The sequence below is a fragment of the Falco naumanni genome, chromosome Z, assembly GCF_017639655.2.
Source record: "Falco naumanni isolate bFalNau1 chromosome Z, bFalNau1.pat, whole genome shotgun sequence".
NCBI classification, from domain to species: Eukaryota; Metazoa; Chordata; class Aves; order Falconiformes; family Falconidae; genus Falco; species Falco naumanni.
The window spans coordinates 76,620,983-76,640,248 of NC_054080.1; the positions used below are offsets into that span (position 1 = coordinate 76,620,983).

At 39.7% G+C, this 19,266-nt stretch overlaps 1 protein-coding gene across 4 annotated transcripts in view; it reads left to right on the forward strand.

The window, feature by feature from the left end:
* The window catches only part of UBAP2 (ubiquitin associated protein 2), a 95,208-nt gene that overhangs the window by 15,802 nt on the left and 60,140 nt on the right, over window positions 1–19,266 (forward strand). For 2 of the 4 annotated variants that reach the window (XM_040578892.1, XM_040578894.1), the window contains exons 6-10: window positions 549–626; window positions 9,143–9,197; window positions 10,390–10,493; window positions 15,607–15,666; window positions 16,835–16,887. In XM_040578892.1, coding sequence (XP_040434826.1) covers window positions 549–626; window positions 9,143–9,197; window positions 10,390–10,493; window positions 15,607–15,666; window positions 16,835–16,887 — 350 coding nt within the window. The remainder of the gene's footprint in view (window positions 1–548; window positions 627–9,142; window positions 9,198–10,389; window positions 10,494–15,606; window positions 15,667–16,834; window positions 16,888–19,266) is intronic. The other 2 variants (XM_040578895.1, XM_040578896.1) reach the window with 1 other exon arrangement.

A 19,266-nucleotide genomic window follows, 5' to 3' on the forward strand; every position in this document is an offset into this window, starting at 1 on the left:
CACAAAATAGTTGCATTATTTTTACAATGCCTCACCTTCACCCTGTTGCCATCCCTCTGATTTTGATAGAGGAGGGTTCTTTTAAGTTTTCCTGGTTGCGCAGTGATGTGGTATGGACAGACTGGAGAAGAAACTGGTGTTTTTGGTTATCCCTTATTTTTTCACTGTAACCACCCAGCATGTTATCAAGGAAGCGTAGTGTGAGGCAGCTGTATTTCGTGCCTTGTTAAAGAGGTGAGGCCATAATCATTTTAATAGTGTAGTCTGCAGAACACTCCATCTCACCCCACCTCATCCCAAACCCAGAAGCTGAAGTTTGTCTGCTGGGGAGTGTTTCTCTCTTACTAGATATTTTGCTTCCTAATTGTTCAGTGCAAATTAAATGTAACTTGCTTGTAGCTAGGCCCCCAACGAAGGGAGGTGACAGACCTGTTGACCATCACACTTTAAAATCTTGGCATTTCTTTTGGGGTTCAGGTTAAACAGACAGCTGTATTGTCTCCTATATGAGTGTCTAAAGCTTCTCTTAAGCTGTCCTCTCTCCACAGTTAGAGCTGAAGAGAATGGAGTGGACAACAATCAAGGAGACAGGCCTTCAGACCGTGGAAAACGTGGCCGTGGGAGAGGTGAGATGGTGGCATTGCTGTGGGACTGGCACTGATTTCATGTCCTAACTGGAACACTCCCATTTCTTTCTTCAAACACTTCTGGTTAAGCATTTGTTGTTTATCCTTTGATTTCATAAGCACTTCAGCCACTTTTAATTTAGGTACATACCCTTCTCTTACCCCTTGTCATATCTTGGTCTCAGAATGACTAAGAATTGACACAAACCACCTTTATGGTAATTCCCTGTGCAGCAGGGTGGTGTGGCCTGGCTGTGGAGAGCTGTTCTCTCAGGTTGACTCATGGCAGCTTCCTCTGAGTGGGAGCGCACTGGGCTCCTCTAGGACGTACCTTGGCAGCAGGAGAGTACAAGATTCCATATGTGTGGCTCTTGGGGAGGGATTTCATGTGTGCTTGGGCTGTTTCTTTGGGGTGCATCTGGTTGTCAGGCTTGCCTTCTGTTTTTGCTAGCCAGTCAGAGAAAGTACAAGCCACCTTAGAGCCTTCTTGATGAGAAGGAATTTGGCATGAAAACATTGATAAGAACAACTGTGGAAAAAGAATACTGTGAAGTCTTACGTATAATCCTGATCCTTTCCTGTAGAAGTGATAGGAAAGATATTGATAATGGATTTGTTGTGGAATCAAGGGATGTGGTTGGTTTGCATTTCCACAGGTTGAGTGGAAAGAGGGTTGTTTTTTCTTAGAGCGGGAGGAATGAAAGTGAGTAATGCAGGTGCAGCACAGATTGTGTGAAGTGGGTATTAAATGAGTTAAATTAAGTGCACAGGAGAGTTAATGTACTTCATAAGTTATGTCTGACGCATGAAAAATTCTGCCCTCCGAGGACTCCTTTCTGTTTGGCATACCTGGTAACAAGACATTAAAGACAACATCCAACTTCATTGTCTCAAGATCTGCATCTTGAAGGAATGGAAAGATGCAAGGACATGTAGCTTACAGAGGGTTGTGAGAATGACTTGATTGTGCCTATGAATCAGCAGATACCGAACAGTGTGTGCAGAGAGGTCACTTTGCAAGGGAGGGTGTGGTGTAGTTCACAGCCACAGTTTTTGGTATGTTAGCACTGTTAATAGATGGAAAGCAAGTCTTTCAGTATTTGTTTTATAAAATAATCTTTTATACTCAAATTTTAAATATAAAGGTAGGATTTTTTTAATATTTGGTGAAACTTAAGAGTTAATTTCAAATGCAGCCTACCTTTTGCTTCGTAACCTTATGAACAATACACTGATTCTGTCGTCAGCACTGTAGCTCTAGGTGAATATTGTGTCTCAAGTGAAAGCACGTAATCAGTAGATCAAACTGACATATCTGAAGAAATAGGGACAACTTCTATCAATTTCTCTTCACTGGCTTTAGTGTACATAGTATTACTGTATCTGCCTACCAAATATTTTAGACTGTACATTCATGAGAGCAAAGTATCTTAATGAAGTGTTCTCAACTGCCTGTGATACACCTGTTGAGTGACTTCAGGATCATTATATTGCAAGTGCGTGTATTCTGTGGCAGGAAATACCTAATTTAATTTTATAATGCAAGCCCTTGAAATCTGCAGGGACTTTAGTATAAAGCTGTGTAATTCAGCTTCTCAGTATTTCAGGGGTGCATGGCATTCTTTCTCTGGATATTAGTAGAAATAATAAAAGCAAGCTTCCTGCCATTTCATTCAGTAATCTTTCTTTTCTATCACACAGAGTAGTCAAATACACTTCAGCTGAAATTAAATAGATTGAGGGTAATCACCACAGAACCCTTTATTAGAAATGTTTCATGCAGAGTGCGTGTGTGTAGGAATGTAGGCACTGGATACAAAATTAGGGGTCGGCTAATACCTGAACGATGCACACTCCCTCTCTCTATTTTAAGCTGCCTTCTCAGGCTGGAGTTCTCTTACTGGCTGCTTTCTAGGGGAGGTTTGCTGGGCTGTTACACTACTGCTTCACTGTAAAACAATCTAATTTTAAGAAGTTATATGCACTGAAAATAGCAGAAATGTGTTTGACACTCAGGTGATAATGGGCTGTTAACTGAGGGGGGAAAAATCCTGATGCTGAGTATTTCAGCCTTGGTGTACTAGTTTTGTTGTGCAGTAGATCTGCCAATAATGACTGCATGACTTTCCTTGCAACTTTGTAGGGTAGTAGGCATACAGTGTACAAACACCACTGGTTGCTGGTATACAGGAGATCAGGGGTTTGAAGTAGTATATGTTACCGACTGATTCACAGAAAGCAAAAACGCATCACAGGATGTGTTTCAGCATACATCCCAAGTGGATTTGCTCTGCCTTTAGTTTTTGCTTGCTAAACGAAGGGTGTAAACTTTGGCTGGGAAAGGAGCAAAGGAATTTCTTTTTTTTTTTTTTTTAAATGGCCTTCCTATCTGTGTGTCTTGTGAATTTCTTGAATGACCTTAATTTAGATATAAAAAAATACTATAATGTTGATGAATAGTGATTGCATCAAAGTGATTTTATTTGTGTGTTGGTATTGCAAGGATTTGCAACTCTCTGAAATGGAATCTCATGCAGGAATTATGGAGGAAGGTGATTATGTCTTCAGGATTGTCAGCTCTAGAAACATTTCCTCATTTGTGATTTAATCAGCTGCAGTGTTATATAGAAACTGACAACCTTTACAGGCATAATTTTTATTTTTATGCTGCTGTCTTTTACTGTTCTCCGATCTTCAATTTCAAGTGCAGCTGTGGTTGTCCCACTGTCCTCCACCCTGTGTTGAAGAGGGTGTAGTAGGGCTAGAAAAGGGTTTTAAAGGTACTGGGAGGACTGCATTGATGGAGTGTAAGGTACAAGCAGACTCGGACTTCTCTGCGAGGGCTGAGTGGGCGTAGAGATCTGTAAAACTTCTGTGGGGAAATCAACTGATCACTCCAAGCAAGTATGCAAATGAGGGAATATTAAATGAAATCAGTGGGTTACAGGTTCAAAATGAACTTGTGGAGGTGGTTCTTCATACATGTAGTTAACCTGAGGAACTCCTTTCAATAAGGTATTGTAGGTGCTGAAAATTTACACACAGAGGGACTTGACAATTTCATCCTAAAAAAAGAACCATAGCAAGAAAAGGAAAAACCACTGAGAGTTTTGATGTGCATAAATTATCTTTGTCTGAGGAAGTCTGAGCCACAAGTGATTGAAGACCAGGAGAGTGTCCAGAGAAACTGCACTGGGGTTTTGGTTCGTGTACCCTTCGCTAGGTATCTAATTGACCATAGCTGATAATGGGATGGCAGGTAGATGAACTTTTGGACTTGATTCAGCATAGTCATTGTTACAGATTTATGTATAGCAATTTTCCTGGTTTGCAAAGTGAAAAGGGATTTCTCGCTTTTACTTCTGTTCCTCTGTTCTTTCCCACTTTATTGTTTCAGAGCAATGTGAGCATGCCATAAATGTGGATGTTGACAGGGATTTTTTTCCTAGCGAAACAGAAATAAAAATGAGAGGGGAAAAAACATTATGTTTTTAATTTTGGACTTAAACGGCATGACAAGGAGCCTTTTAAACATTTGGGTTTTTTCTGCTGGCTATGTGAGAGAGTAAAGCCGTTTACCTCTTTTGTAAATATCTGACTATAGTCCAGCTTGTACTCTTGATCTCTTTTGGTTTCTGTAACCAGAATTGCATGTCCAGACATTTTCTTGTTTTAAAATGTTAGCCTGGTTGGCACAGGATGTATTTTGGATTTCGTTTGCCAGAACTAATAAGGATGTTGGTTCTTCTAAAACATTCTGGAGATCACAATCTGAAGTCCATTCAGTTTTGTTCTGCATTGGCTAGGAAGCTGTATGCGTCATGTACTTTTTTTTTTTTTTTCTTTCTGAGATGAACCAGAACTTAGGGTTAACAGAAGTTATTTAATTTCTTTTAAACATAACTTCAAAGTTTTCTGCACATGCTTCTAAAAATGGTTACTACAGAACATGCAGTATATAAAACTGATCCACGGCTTCTAGCTTTAAGATAACTAATAAGAAAAATGTTATTTGAATTATTGAATATAACTTCAGTGTTTGTTTTTGCTAGTATGGAATACCTAGAATACAAACTTTCTATACTTAGCCTCCTTATCACTTCATAAGGCTTAAGCCTCTGTCGCCTCCGCATCTGCTGGGAGGATGGCTGTCTGCATTTCCAGAGCAGAGATCAGAGCTCTTCAGTTACTGTGTAGTCAGATAAGCACAAATTTAGTGTGTTGTCTGCCTTTCCAGTCTGCATTTTGTTTTCCTTTCAGCTGCTCTTAGGCCTCTTTCTTAACCTTAAGGTGTCTTCATTTAATTTAAACCTGTCAGTGTGAAAATCTGAGTTTTGAAATAAAGCACCTGTGTTGCAGTGGAAGGATTTGGGTCTGCAAGCTGAGCAGACTGGATTTTCTACTGAATAGGCTATTAAATTAATGGGCTAGTCCCATCCAAATTGTAGTACTACACACTTTTCTGATTCTCACAGGTAGCGTGCGTTTGTTTTGGGGGAAGAAATGTGAATGCAATGAACAGTTCTTTCCATGCATGGACGGTACCATGAAGCGTGGTGATTGAGGACTTGATTGTGTGATTTGCGAGTGTTTTGAGCTCCCAGTGGACTGGGATACCCAACAATACATAGTTAAACAGTTAGAATGTTAAAGGAAACAAAACCATGTTTTAAATAGTTCATTGTGTGAAATCATATTGGATGGGGGTACTAGCGGGAATGTTGATCAGAATAAATTTTAAACGTAGTTCCCCAGTCTTGATTTCCTGGCACAGAAATGAGTAAGCAGTGCTGCCTTGATACTTTAGGCTTTTTGTAGATCCAAGTGTAAAGGAATGTGAAGAAGTGTTATGAGGGTTTACGTGAGGCAGAGCAGTAATTTTGCTTTTTTGCCTGATGTCTGTCACTTGCTTTTGTGCTCCAGATGCTGATTGATTGTAAGAAAATATATTCCTTTAGACTCACTAGAAGATTTAATGAACTACTGTCAAGTCACTTGTTCTTTTTTTGTGAATAGATAAGAATGTTGATAGAAGAATTGCTGACTGTGAATTACCACAGGATTTTTTTTTTCTTTAAACAATGACTGCTGCGATCTAAGCCATATATGCGTATCTTTTTAAAGCAGTGTTGAAACTATACTTTTTACATTACAAGCATAAACTGGCATTATTGTTGGGAGGAATTGGTCCTGTCTGTCTCCTGGTGCCTTTGAACTGTATCAGAGGATTGATCTAAGTTTAAAACTAACCAAGCCAAAAAAGAAAAAAGGGGACAGGCAGCATGGTAGCTGGGGACAACAAGTTTTTTTGGTGGCTTATCCTGGTGTAAAGGCAATGGGTTTTCTGGCATTTAACAAGCAGGGGACAGTTTTGGAGTGCTGATCCAAAAGTAAACTAATAATTCTGTTTTCTGATAGTGTTTTTATGCTCACTCACGGGTACATGCAAAACTGTCAGTGCTGGGAAGAGAGCAGAGCTTGTGATCACTGGTGAGGAAGACCTTGGCTGTAGTAGTTCTGATTTACGTGGGTTTAAGTTACTGTGGAACTGCATGCTCACAATTTGAGTCCCTGCTCTGAATTGCACTATGAAGCTCCATTTGCTTCTAGTCACTGTTAAAAAGCATCAAAAGTTTGCAGATACCGATGGGCATTCATAATTGCTTCATGAGTAGCTTCTTTGTGTTAGAAGATTGTGCCTTCTATTTGTTTTAAGGCCATGTTTCTATTTTAGCAGCTGAGAGGAAGTAATTTTCTTAGCGTGAGAATTTAAGGATATATTAGTGGTTTGGTTGTTTCAAAGAAAATATAAGACCTTCCCACTGGCATCTTGCATTAATGGCCATAATGTGTGGGATGTATCTGAGTTAGGGTGGTCTTTTACTAGTAAATACTCACTGTCACACATTTTGAACTAGTTCTTCATAAGTGTCTTTTCTAGCTTTGAATTTAGTGCTTTCTATAACCCCACTGGTTTGGTGCCTTCCTTTTGTCTTTATTAGAATGTATTTGTTGATTAAATTTAATTTCAATTTTGACAAAAAAACATTGATACAGCTTTATGAAGTTAAGGGAATCCACTTGAAATTCAAGTTCAGGATTAATTTTCAAAGTGATCTGGTCTAAAAAACACCTTGATGGCTAGTAGTCTAAGACATGCATGGAACTTCAGGAACAACATGATTTCTTCCTACCAGTTTCTAAAATTGTTAGAGGCTTTTATTGCTGTTTTTAGCCAGTACCTTGTGTCTGTGCTGGTATGGCATCTTGCATATGCCTCGCTTGCTAAAACTTCATCTTCTGTTTGATATGCTGAGGTTATTCTTTCAGGCTTTTGCATTTGAGAGGCTGGGGAGACTTACCTCCTCTTCTAAAATCTATTTGTACTTTCATGCTAGCTATTCTAGCTAATCTCTCTGTACCTAATGTCCACGTCAAATATATTTCTGCTGGGCTGTTACTGTGATTCACAGCTCCCAATCAGTCTTGTAGTTGAACTTGTCAAAAAACTCTTTTTGGTGCATCCTTAGTGAATGGTGTTTAATGCTGTATTAATAACTGTAGGAAGTAAATTTACTGTGTAGATGGCCCCTACAGTGTCCCCAGGTAAACTTGTTTAGCTGGTTCTGCTCTTTAAAAAAAATTATTTACTGGGCAGCAAGTTAATCCAGAGTGCACTGACTTCTGTGCATCTGAGAGCCGTGACCCCATGATGCCATGGATCAGCTTCCCAGGTTGGGGATTTTAGGCGGGCGAAGGAGAGAAGAGCAGCAGAATAGGTAGGCTGAGCAAGGAGGTTCAGAAGCTGGATTACAGTCAGTTGGGTACGGCAGGTTTTGGGGCACTGATGCTTATGGTGGGACAAAGAGCACAGCTCCAGGTGCAGGCTTGCTGAAGAGTGATGGCTACTGCCGGGTTGCAGCTCTTGTTTCCTCTTTCCTAACCTCTGTCTGTCTTCTCTCCAACTAATTGTGAGAAGAGCAAAGAGGGGAAAATGTGGAGATAGCTGCCTGGCCTAGTGTCAGGCTTCAGTTCTACTGTGTTCTTGTCCCACCAATGTACTGTGCGTTGCTGGATGGGAATCCTTCCCAGGCAGGTTTCCGTGGTTCCTCTGTAGCTGGTAGTTGTCATCTTATATAGGATGTGGGTGAACTCCTTCATCAAAATGTGTGTAAAGTTATCCTGCTACTTCGATGCTTCTAAGAATTCCTCGAAGATATAGGTAGTAGACATTTTAGAGGTCCAGAAATGTCTTTAAAGACTTGGGCACGGGGAAGAATGAGTAGCGAGGGGAGAGAAGCGAAAGTCATTAAAATAGGAACTTCCTAAACTGTTTATACCATGTTCTGGAGCTACTGCTCTTAACAGTTTAGGTGGTCCCCTGAAAATAGGGGGTAATTTTGACCCAAATTCAAACCTATCGGGGTAATTATGATGTTTGGACAATCTGTATATTGGTGATTTAGGATTATAACTTTTGTGCTCTGGTGAACTTGTTGCTTGGTGACTTACAATTACCACATAATTTTGTTAAAATAAACATTGCTTTGTTCTCAGTCTGCAGCTTTTAATCTCCTCCTGTTCTTGTAATACAAAAATAGTATTCATAGTCTTCCTCAAAAAAAACCAACAAACTGGAAAAGCCTCAGATAATCAGGGTCCAAAAAGGGAAGAAAAAATATCTATATAGAAATATGCAACATGTAAGTAATAGTTTCTAGCAGTTCATGTAGACCTGCTTTATGGATGGTTAGTAATACAAAAGTTTTCATGCCTTGTTGGCACTATGCAGCATGCAAAAATAAAGCCATTCACTGCATCAAGAAGCTTGTAAACCAAGACTGTAACCAAAATTGCAGGCAACACCACTTGTTTTTGTTAAAACAGAAATGCATATTCTTTGTGGGTGATAACAAGGAAGTTTGAGTAGTTTGAAATGGGTAGTTTTCATGTCAGTAACTGTGATTAAGGGGGAACCAGAAGGAACGTGTGGTCACAGGTTGGCAAAAGCACAGTAGGGTAGGGGTGGACAGATGGGATGAGTCAGAGGAGGAAACAAATGGAGTATTTAAACTGTCTCCTCACAGCGAAGGAGTGACAGGGAATTTCTTGTGAGATCAGGGGTACGTAAGGAGGCTGGGATTCCAGAGCATCTTAGGCAAGAATGAGGAATTGAAGGCTAAACTTTGAACAGTGTGTAATGATTTGGCAATAACAATCTCATGTGGGATGGGTCTGTAGGTAAGTCCTTCTCTTGCTCTTTGAAGCTACGTGGCTAGATACAGAATGGATAGCAAAGAATTGCAAGTCGTACTGAAACGTGTAGTCTTAGACAAACTGTAGCTTACTTGCCTGTGTCAGGGAAACAAATTCTCCTGTGCGGAGATTTGGGAAGTAAATAATATTTAACTTCAAATATGCTAGTTTTCTTCTTCAACCGTAGTATTTTCTAATGTGACAGACTAGTGATTGGTGGCTCCTCTGCTGTTGCTGTTAAATGGTGTTTTCTCTCCTAGGGTTTGGACGTGGCAGAGGGAGAGGAGCGGGGAGGTTTTCAGCCCAAGGCATGGGGTAAGAAACATGCAGAGCAAAGATTTTGGCAAGGATCAAACTCAGTGGCAATATTAATTGACGATATTTCCACTGTATGTATTAATATTGCTGTATGCTTTATAAACCAATATGGATGCAAAAAATTCACAAATCTGTTAGATGATTAATGGGTTATTTTTGTCTTAAGCCAGTATTTTTAACTAGACAAACCTATACAAACCTAATATATGCTCACTCAATGTTAATGTCTCAAACTTGGAGAACTAGTTTGTACCTATCGATAGCAACCACATAGTGCCATAGCTGAAAGTTCAGTGTGGTGTGTATAGTCCTAGGTCAATTTAAAAAGAGTTTTTTTCAGTGTGATGTAGGACGTGCAAGTTCTATATAACACCAGCAAGTCTAGTGATTATGAACTTTCTCCTGTTTTTGAGGTTTCATGCTTTAGCTGTTTGGACATACATGGACCTAAAACAGAATTAAAACAAGTTACTCAGCAGCTCTAAAGTTTGTTCTCAGTTTTGGTGGAATAACTTCCTTCGTAGAACTGTAGTCTCCACTACTTTTACTCAGTGTTTGCCTTTAATGACATTTCATGTAACATCAGTGATGTCATGATAAACAGAAGGCTCGTTCTACTTATGTTATAATCCTTCTTATTCATGCCTGTAGGTGATAAACTGAAAAGAGGTGTTTCTTCAATAATCCTTTTTCACCTTTTAGCAGCATCTGTGTGTTTTGGTGTTGGTGTCAGGAGTGCATTCTGAAATAGTCTTACTGATGTTCCAGCTCCTGTCCTGCATAGGTCTGGTGCTCTGAAAGCATATGATTCTGGTTTCTTATCAGTCAGCCACCTGCTGAGAAGCTATCAGCTAAGAGGGCGTTATTGTTGTGCATATAAAAATAATGCATTATAAGACTGGAAGGAATAGGTATGCTGTTAACTGCTTTTTCAGGAATTGTTGTTTAGGTTCAGTTTCTCTACAGTAATTTTTTTTTCAGTCTCCTCACCTTTTTTATACTCTTTTCTCCCTTTTTTATCTGTCTTTTGTCATACAGGAAAAAAATATTTTGAAACCAAAACTATCAAGATGAATTATGTGGAAATCGAGATGTCAAATCTAATACAACTTCAGCTAAAAATGATGACACTTGTGTTCCTTAAATGACCCATGTGTTCTCTTCCATTTCTTAACTTTTAAAACTCTAGGACGTTTAACCCTGCAGACTATACGGAGTCTTCTGCCACTGATGGCTTTGGGACAAAATCAGAGATTTGGGAGACTGGTCAGAATGATGCAGATGATGGAACTGGTAAGATGCTTCAAGAAGTGGAAGGATTGGAATGAAGACCTGTAGCAAATCGCAGTTAAAATAACCACTCTGTTAGTGTTCAGTTAACTTCTGTAAATGTGAATGCATCTCACATGACACAGTTCATTTTTATAGCTTAACTGCTACTAATGTGCAGAGCACACTGTAGCCTGAATGACTCTCTGGTTAGAATGAAGGGAAGGCACTTTGCAACTTGTTTCTTTTAGTACTAACAATCCCTTGAGAGAAAAAAGGGATTTCAAGAGTTACTAGAAGAACCTTGTATGTGAAGAACTGTTTCAGTATTTTAAGTACTGCTTAAGAGCTCACCTAATGTAGTTAAGAAGTATAAGTCCTATTAAAAGTGATCGGTCCACAGGCATTAGGCACTAGGCATTAGGCACTAGGGTTTGAATATCTAAGTAGAAGAAGAAGAAGAAAAGGAAAAGCTGTTTACAAATATGAATCCACTCAGTGACACTGGGATGGTTGTGGAAGCCCCACCTGTACAATGCAGGAATGTAAGGATGTGAGTCTCTGGGATGGAGGAGAGTTCCAAGATCTGCCACCTTTGAAGAGAAGAATTTTAAACTAAAGCACAAGTAGGCACTTGAACGGAAGCTGAAAGAGCAGTCTGCCTTTCTGAAGACAGAGGCAGCTGTGTGTTTCTGTATGAAGTGTCAAGTGTGAAGTACGCACTCCCAGCTAAAGGCAAGAGGCAGACAGTTTGGAAAGGAACCGCTTGACAGTGGTCTCGTGGTGATTCAGAAATGAAGAATGTGACCTGCTTGTCTGTGATTGGGAAAACAGGATACCTTTCTGCTTCCCATGTTCTGTGGCAGGAGATGAAGACAAAGGAAAGCCTGTGTCAGGATGGAGAAGTTCATGTATGTTACTGTCCGCACTTGGGAACCACTGAGTGATAGGAGAGGGTTTTTTTTAACCCCAGCAAGGGGTAACTCTTCTGATCTCTTCATTGCTGAAGCCTACTCAGGTGATTTTTCATCAGCCCCTTTGCCAAGGCGGAAGGAAAAGACTGATGCTGGAGGCCAGGGTGTGCTCCACTGAGCTCTGCTGCGAGCTGCTTGAGATGCAGCTTTTTGAACTTCATACAAGCCATTTCCCCTTACCCAGAGAAGACAGTAACAGGCTCACAGTTAGGAGAGCTTATTAAGCAGCTGTCTTGTCAGACTGAGCGTCTCTTATTCTAGTGTGGGAGAGTGGCCCTGAGTATATTATAATGGTTATTTAAAGGGAGCTTTTTTGCCAAATGTGACATCTCTCCAAGGAATTACTTTTGAAATGACTTGGTGCTATACTGCAAACAGAAATGCACCTTTTACTATCACTCATGTTAGTTTTTGAAGTAAATTTATCAGATCGTGAGTTAGAAGGACACCTAGTGACTTGTAAATTCCCGTAGGAATGCCGGTATTGTTTGCTATATGGCAGTGGAGGGCAGGGTGTGTTGTCACAAGTATTGCAGAAGCAGTAAATTTAACTAACGAAAGAAGACATACAAGAAAGGCATGAGGACACTGCAGCAGAAGTAGAAAATTCACTAGTTAGTTATTAATGAGTGCAACACTAAGACTGTGGCTTATGAGAAACTTTGACTTACGCTCCACTTCAGAAGTGAGCTTGAATGTTTTGTGACCCTCCCTGCTAACTCTGGGTAGACTTCATGTGCCTCCCTGTGCCAGCCTCTGTCGATTCGTGTAGGCATCTCCTCAGTCTGCAGTAATGGAAGAATTCCACCTAGGAATAAACGTAGCTTGGTGTGGCTAAACAGATCCCTGTAAAGAGTATGAATGTGCCTACATGAGGGGTTTGCTGCTGAGCAAACAGATTGGTGGAAATTTGAAGTGTACTAGCTGATGTATGGAACTTCTTTTTGGATGTCAAGTGCTTTTTTTGCTGTTAGGCTGTGCATGTGTCGCCGGGAGCTGCACTGAACTTTGGTAATGCAACTTAAGGCATGTATGGGAAGTTGGGGAGCATGGTATGTAGAAGAAGATGTGAGAAGGCATTTGGGAATTTTCCCTGGCCTCATCAGATTAATGGTTCTTAGGGGTGTGAGTGAGCGTCAGCGTGGGGAGTTCCTGCAAATCCATTTGGTTGGTGAAAATATAAACTAGTTGAATGGGAACGTTCTTTTTGGGTGCTAAGTACCTTTTTCTTTCTACTCTTAATTTACTTTCCGTGGAAATGGAAAAAGCATTTTTCCATTTGTAACCGACAAAACAAAAATGTCTCTCTACATGTCACTATAGGAAGAGTATTTTATTTTACAATGTTTCTGTGTTACGACAGGCTGTAGAAATGTCTAAAGGAAGTTCCCAAGCCAAGAAGAGATCTCTTTAAAAAGAGTAGGCTCTTTAAATTGAATAATTTTGTTTTGTCCAAGTGGGAAACACTTTCAACCTCGCAGTGGAAAATATCTTGAGTGTTGTTAGAGGAGATTGCAGCTGGGGTAGTAGTTTTAAAACAGAAGAGAAAGTGCTGGGAAGAAAGGTGGAAGCAGGAATAGAGGGGAGGAGTGGCAGACAAGGTATGAAGCTGGAAGCAGATTAGTACATAGTTGAGGTGGTGATTTGTCTTGCTAATCACAAATATTAGTTTTCAATTGTTTTTTTTTCCCCTTAATTTTCAGTGCTGTCACATTAGTTACAAATCAGCAGTCTCAGTAATAAGTAAGTTCCCAATGTGGAGTTAGTGAAGATGTGAATGAGGGTGATGTGTATATATATGGAAATTCATAAAACCTGCAGTGGGCTAATGAAGGATGTCAGATATGCAGAGGGAGGGCAGGATGGAAATCTCTCTCTTTATTCCTCATTGCCCAGTCCCCACTTTTTCTTTCATCTAAAAAGAAAGAAAATAAAATCAGCTTGTGATACCTGCTTAGAAAATCAGTGTCTTTCATCTGTAGTTCCATTAAAAAGGAGATAACTGGGCAATTACCTGGAGAAGCAAAAACAACCTGCTTATCAAAATGCTTTCTGAAGACATCATGCAAATATCAACTCTCTGTGGGAGTAGTTACAAAGTATTTCCTCTTTAAGCCAGTGCTGGGACATGATCAACACCAACATTTTTAAGTAAAAAGAAACAGACTCTTTTGTGTCCAAAATGTAGTTGCCCCCATGTGTGCTCTGAAAACACGCTAGAACCTCTTGTCCTGCATTGTTGAAGATGCCAGAAGAATTGCAGTAGCCTGAACAAAAGGTGTTTCTAGAAAAGGAACTAGAGAATCCTACAGAAGAGCTAGCTGCTTCTGTGGAGATAAAATACAGTGCTGGGGTTTGAAATAAAAAGAGACTAAAGGTTGAGTCTTTAATGGCTCGTAACGTTTGAGTGTGATTGTATTACGGATAATTCACTATCAGTCTTCCTGTATCCTACTTTTTATAGAAATCATGTACACCTGAAAGGCAAAGAGAAGAGACAGGTGGGAGGAACGAGCAATCGTCTTCCAAAAGGGAATACACTTGAACAGCATGATTAGTGTTTTCTTGCAGGCATGCTCTGTTTGATCTCTTAGCTTTTTTGTAGTGTACAAAGCAGTGAGAGGTCCTGAGCGACAAATCACATCAATTCTTTTAAGTGAATTGTTGGACGTGGTCATTTCTCAAAGTAGTGTTTAAAAATGGTATTGTATTCTGATAATTTACTGATACCTCTACTTTGATAGAGTTTCATAAATTTCACAGAAGAAGTTCCTTCATTATCTTAGTTATGAGCAGCCCTAAATGACTATGAACTGGAGAATGACAAGAAATAAAAAAGAAATTGTAGCATAACTGTCAAGGGGGAAGTAGGGAATGGTGTAGATTGGAAGTTACAAAGAAGTTGTGTGGGGGGTTAGTTCGTGGATTTGTTTTGTTTTGGTTTTGTTTCTTTTTTTAGGACTGCTGTAAACATTGGAAGGAACATTTTAAGGAAACATTCGGGTCTTTGTAGAATGTGAACGTAGTCCAGAAAGAAAGGATTAGTAGATAAGTTTGGGGTAGACCAAAGATTTTGCAGCTAATATCTGTTGCTGATTATTCAAAAAGGGGGGGGAAACCCTAACAGTGACAAAAAGTGGAGGAAAACAGCTGAAGACTTGCCAAAACCATATTGTATGCTTTTTATTGGCTTTACAACTTTCTAAAACTAAGCTTGTTACAAAGGGAAACGGGAAAGTCACAGATAGCCATTTAGGTTAAGTTGCTATGACAAGGATCTTTGAAAACACAATGAATAATTTTGGTGGCAAACAGAGAATGCTTAAATTGTGATGCATTGCAAGGCTTGTGGGAAAGGTTGGGATGTGGATCTATGGACTTGCAATAATGCTAAGGCAGATTTTGGACGAAAAGGAAACTTATGTGCTTGTGGCAAGACCAGACTCCTGTTAGTAAGACGAAGGTGCTGGCAAACTGAAGCAGTGAAATAACAGAGGCTGGAAGGACTGAGTTGGGAAGGTAAAGTGTTAATAAGCAATAAAAGTAAACTTAGCTTGGGTAAATTAAGAGGATGAAGGGTTTTGTTCAGTATTTAAAAAGAGTAAAAGCACAGAACGATGTTCTTAGGTAGGAGCAACAGATAAACATTTAATGCAGGAAAATGTCCCAAATATTATTTCAAACAGGTTCAGTCTCCCATTGGTGGTGGGGGATGCTCAAGAGTTGGGCTTGATTTGTCTGAGCTCTTTTTGTGTTTGTTTTAGCAGACCCTGAACTCCTTGGTTAGAGTTCTGGCACCAGCACGAGGTTTATCTGCTGCAGAGGCAGGCCTTGCTGTGACCGACAGGAGATAAATATAAGCAGGGTAAATACCAGGATGTATTTCTTTAAAGAAGAAATACCTGAGGAAGGGTTCCTGTGCTGGTCGGGGGAAGGGAAAGATAAACTGTTTCTCTAAGAGCTGCTGCTCCCTGGGCTTTTCCTCCTTCCAAAATTTCTGTGGAAATGTGTGGATTAGTCCAGAGATTTGAGCTATTAGAGTAATTTTCTGCGCTTGGGTATGATTATTAGTTAGTTTGCAGCACGTAGAAACCTCCCGGTTAGGGGCTGTTTGGTAAAATGTGAGCACGAGCTGTTTCAGGCAACTCTGTATTGCTCCACAGAGCCAACAGAGAGTGGATGTTACCCTGTTCAGGACCTGCCAGATAATTTTGGATTCCAAGGTACAAACCCCCTCTCTTCTCCCCGCTGCGTTTGAATCGTCATGGTAGGTCTGTTCGCCTCACTGGATTAGTGCCATTCGGCCCTCCTCAGCCCAAGATGCTGCTTTGTAACGGTGTATGAAAGAATGCACTAATGTAGTGATGGCATTAGTACGAACTGGATGTGATGCTGTCTTCAGATGGCTTGTTTGTGGATGAATGTGTCTCAGAGGGTTCCTGGTTAAATAAAAAGAGATGATTAAAGCAGTAGTTCTTTTGCTTTTGTACTTGATCAAAGGTGATGGTAGCAGGAACTTCTGTCGCTGGTGTTTTCTTCGCTCATGGTTGTGTGGTTTAAATGAAAGCTCTGGTTGTGGCTGGGATAACCTTTCCTATGCTTACACTGGTGGGCAAGGCCTTCAGTCCATTTATTGCTCTTGCATGTCTGTGCCTGCTCTTTGCTATGGAAGGGACCAGGTTTTCACATCCGTAGGACCGTTTCCTATAGTTTTCCCATTGCAGCACGCTGCCAACTGCGTGCTGTGCTCCAGTATTTGCCAAATAAACTCTGCCACAAGTTACAGGAAGAAGTGTTTTGCAACTACAGTGGAAGCTTACTGACTCTTGTGCTGCTGTTACATGAATTATCTATGTTTTAAAATAAAATTGCTCTATCAGGGGAAGGGATTGTGGTTGTTCTGCCCTGAGGAGAGAGTTAACAGGTTGGAAAGGAGCCTCCAGAGGCATAGCTTGGGTCTGGACTTTGAATATGTTAAAAGTAGGATTCTGGATGTTGGAGCAGGTGTTGTGGTTGCGTTTTCTTCAGGCTCTATATGAATTAGTGCATGACACCGGGAGATCCCATGGGAGGGTCGAATAACCTCTCACTGTCGTTGGGGACATAGGAGGATGTTCTTCCAATGTTTGGGATTCATCACTAGTTGCAGACAGGCGTTGGTGCAAATTATGTCTGGTACCATGAGAAATTAAAGGGGGGAAAAATACCCCCGCCCAAAACTTACAATCTGCACGTCAGTTTTCTAGAGCTTCCCATGTTTCCAACCACCATCTCTTTGGTCTGTGTTCCACTAATAATGAAAACAGGATTGCTTGTAAAGCAGAATGGTTGACATACAACATTGTGCTTCTAGCTTGTAACTGTTTTCTTTTCTACCCCAAATTACAATAGGAGCGTGGAAAAACTCAATAGAGGAATGGACAGCAGAAGACTGGAATGAAGATGTAAGTGTACCTTCTTGGGTAGATAGATTGATTATGTACCCTTTTTGCAGCATCTGTGTTGTCTGCAAAAACTAAATGTTCTAAGTAATGCTTTGCTGTATGCATGCAATGGTATTTCTTACTGTGTTTCTTGCTGTAATTCCTGTATAAAAAATACATATATTTAGATAGGCTCATTTTTAAAAAACAAATCAAGAAATAGTAATTTATTTTGTTGGGTGGACAATACATAGATAATAAAATTTTAAGTTTTATCCCGAATGAAGTATTTGTGAATTATAATTCTCTGCTGCTCCATGCTGATGGGTGTTAACTGCATACTTCTCCCTACTATTGCATAGGGATTTAAAGCCATGTTATCACAAGAGTTTTATGTAATTAAGTGCTGAGGCTTACTATCAACTTGAGACTCCTCATTTTATGCTTTTTGTTTGAAATATGCATAATTGTTCCACTTACTCCACTTCATGGTCTTACTACTGAAAAAGGGAGCTAGCAGTGTGCTGAAGTTAGCATTTAATTGCTTCATTCCTCTTTTTTCTAAACATTCCTGTGTGTTTCTAAAGTGGTTTTCATTCTTTATCAGGCAAGAGATACCTTCATGTCTGCAAAATATCAGCATTTGTGATCGTTGTGTGTGAAAATAACTTATGTGATTTTAAGTTTGCAGTTACCATATTAAAGCTTAAGCAGTTCAGAAAACAAATAAGGTAGCAAGAAATCTGGACAGGAAAACTTAGCTTTCAAGGAGCTTTTAATCTTTTATAAGAATATCCATTATTTCAAGTTTATTTTCAGAAGAGTAAGAGATTGTCTTAGAAGTCATCCCTTTTGCCTCCTCCTGGGGCGTGGAATGTCAGTGTTACCCCTAGAAGTGTGTGAATGTTTCATGTCAGGGATATGAACGCCCTGTCCTTACCTAGTGAGAGGGCTGTGTCTTTCGAGAAAATTACAAGAAACTAAAATTCCAAGCTTTTCTGTATCAGTTACTGCCATCAAAAGCTGGCATCCTTTTTAAACCTGTCCTTTATTTCTGCAGTGTATGCTAGAGGTGGACTAAGGGCTAAGGATAGTGAAAATTTCTGGTGGTGTTTCTCACCCTTGTTTGATGCTGGTACAATACAGCATTTGTAGTATGGGAGGGGTTTTGAGCAATGCTGACTAGGGATAGAATTTTTTAAAATTAATTGTTAAACCTGAGTGATTTGCACATGAATCGTGTAAGAGCAGCAGATGAAATTTCTAGCTTGCTGTTAATTTTTATTAATTTTAGAGTCCTGGAAAAATCCCTGTAACCTCGGAGAAAGTTTTTCATGTGCAGTTGTTCAGAAAGAATAAACAAAATGGTGAGCTGCAGACACATTAGCCCAGAAATATGTCTGGGAAAAAAATAAAGGAAAAAATAATTTAATCTGATATTAAAAAACCGGAAGAATATAACTTGAGCCATTCGATGTCGTTTTATGAAAATAGCTCCCCTTCAAATAAGGGATGATCTTGGTCTGTAAGTAAGTTACAGATTAACTGTAAAGATTGAGTACATCCTTGTGAGAGATTTGATCTACATCTTTTATCTGAAAATAATTATGCGCTATCATAAAAAAAATTAAAATCTGCCTTGGAAAATTTGGCAGATAAATCTTCTGCAGCAGGATCATTATTGAACGTGGGCATTTCTAGCAGGGCTAAAGGAATGCAGTCCCAGGCCAGATGCCATCTAGTGTCTTTATCAATGATTTGGAGGTAGAAATAAAATCACTACTGGATAAAATGTGTAATCCAAAAACTATTGGAATAGCCATAAAAATAAGCCAGTTGTGCAGAGAAATCTGGACCTGTGCTCTCTGTGACCTGTTCTCAAATGAAAAATATTTTGATACAGCCAAGTGCCCATTTGTTGTATAGGAACAAAGACACACCTCCAGAACAAGGAAGGGGGTGTTTTCTGGGAAGAATCAGCCGAAAATTTTTCAAGATTGCAGTGGATGATGAAAAAACAGCTCACTGTGATCTCTTAAAGGGCTGATGGTGTGATAAAAAAAACTATTGTAGTCTGTTTGCCTGTAGGCATTCTTCCCTGTCTCTTCATCATTCTTGGGTTTGTATTTCTGTATGTGGACTCTCTGGAACTTGATTCTGAAGTATTGCATCCAATTATTCATTGTTTTTACAAAACAAAAAATGTGGAGAAAAGCTGAAAATTACATGATGATAGAAGAGGTCCTTGAGAGTGAGTTTTTTACTTCGCTGAATCTGAAAAGTTACTTTATTAGCTTATAATGGGCTCTGGTTTTAGGCAGGCAGGCAAAGGCACACTATGAACCTGTGACTGGAAAATGGAGCTGCACATTTGAATGTATAATAAACAGTTCTAGCAGC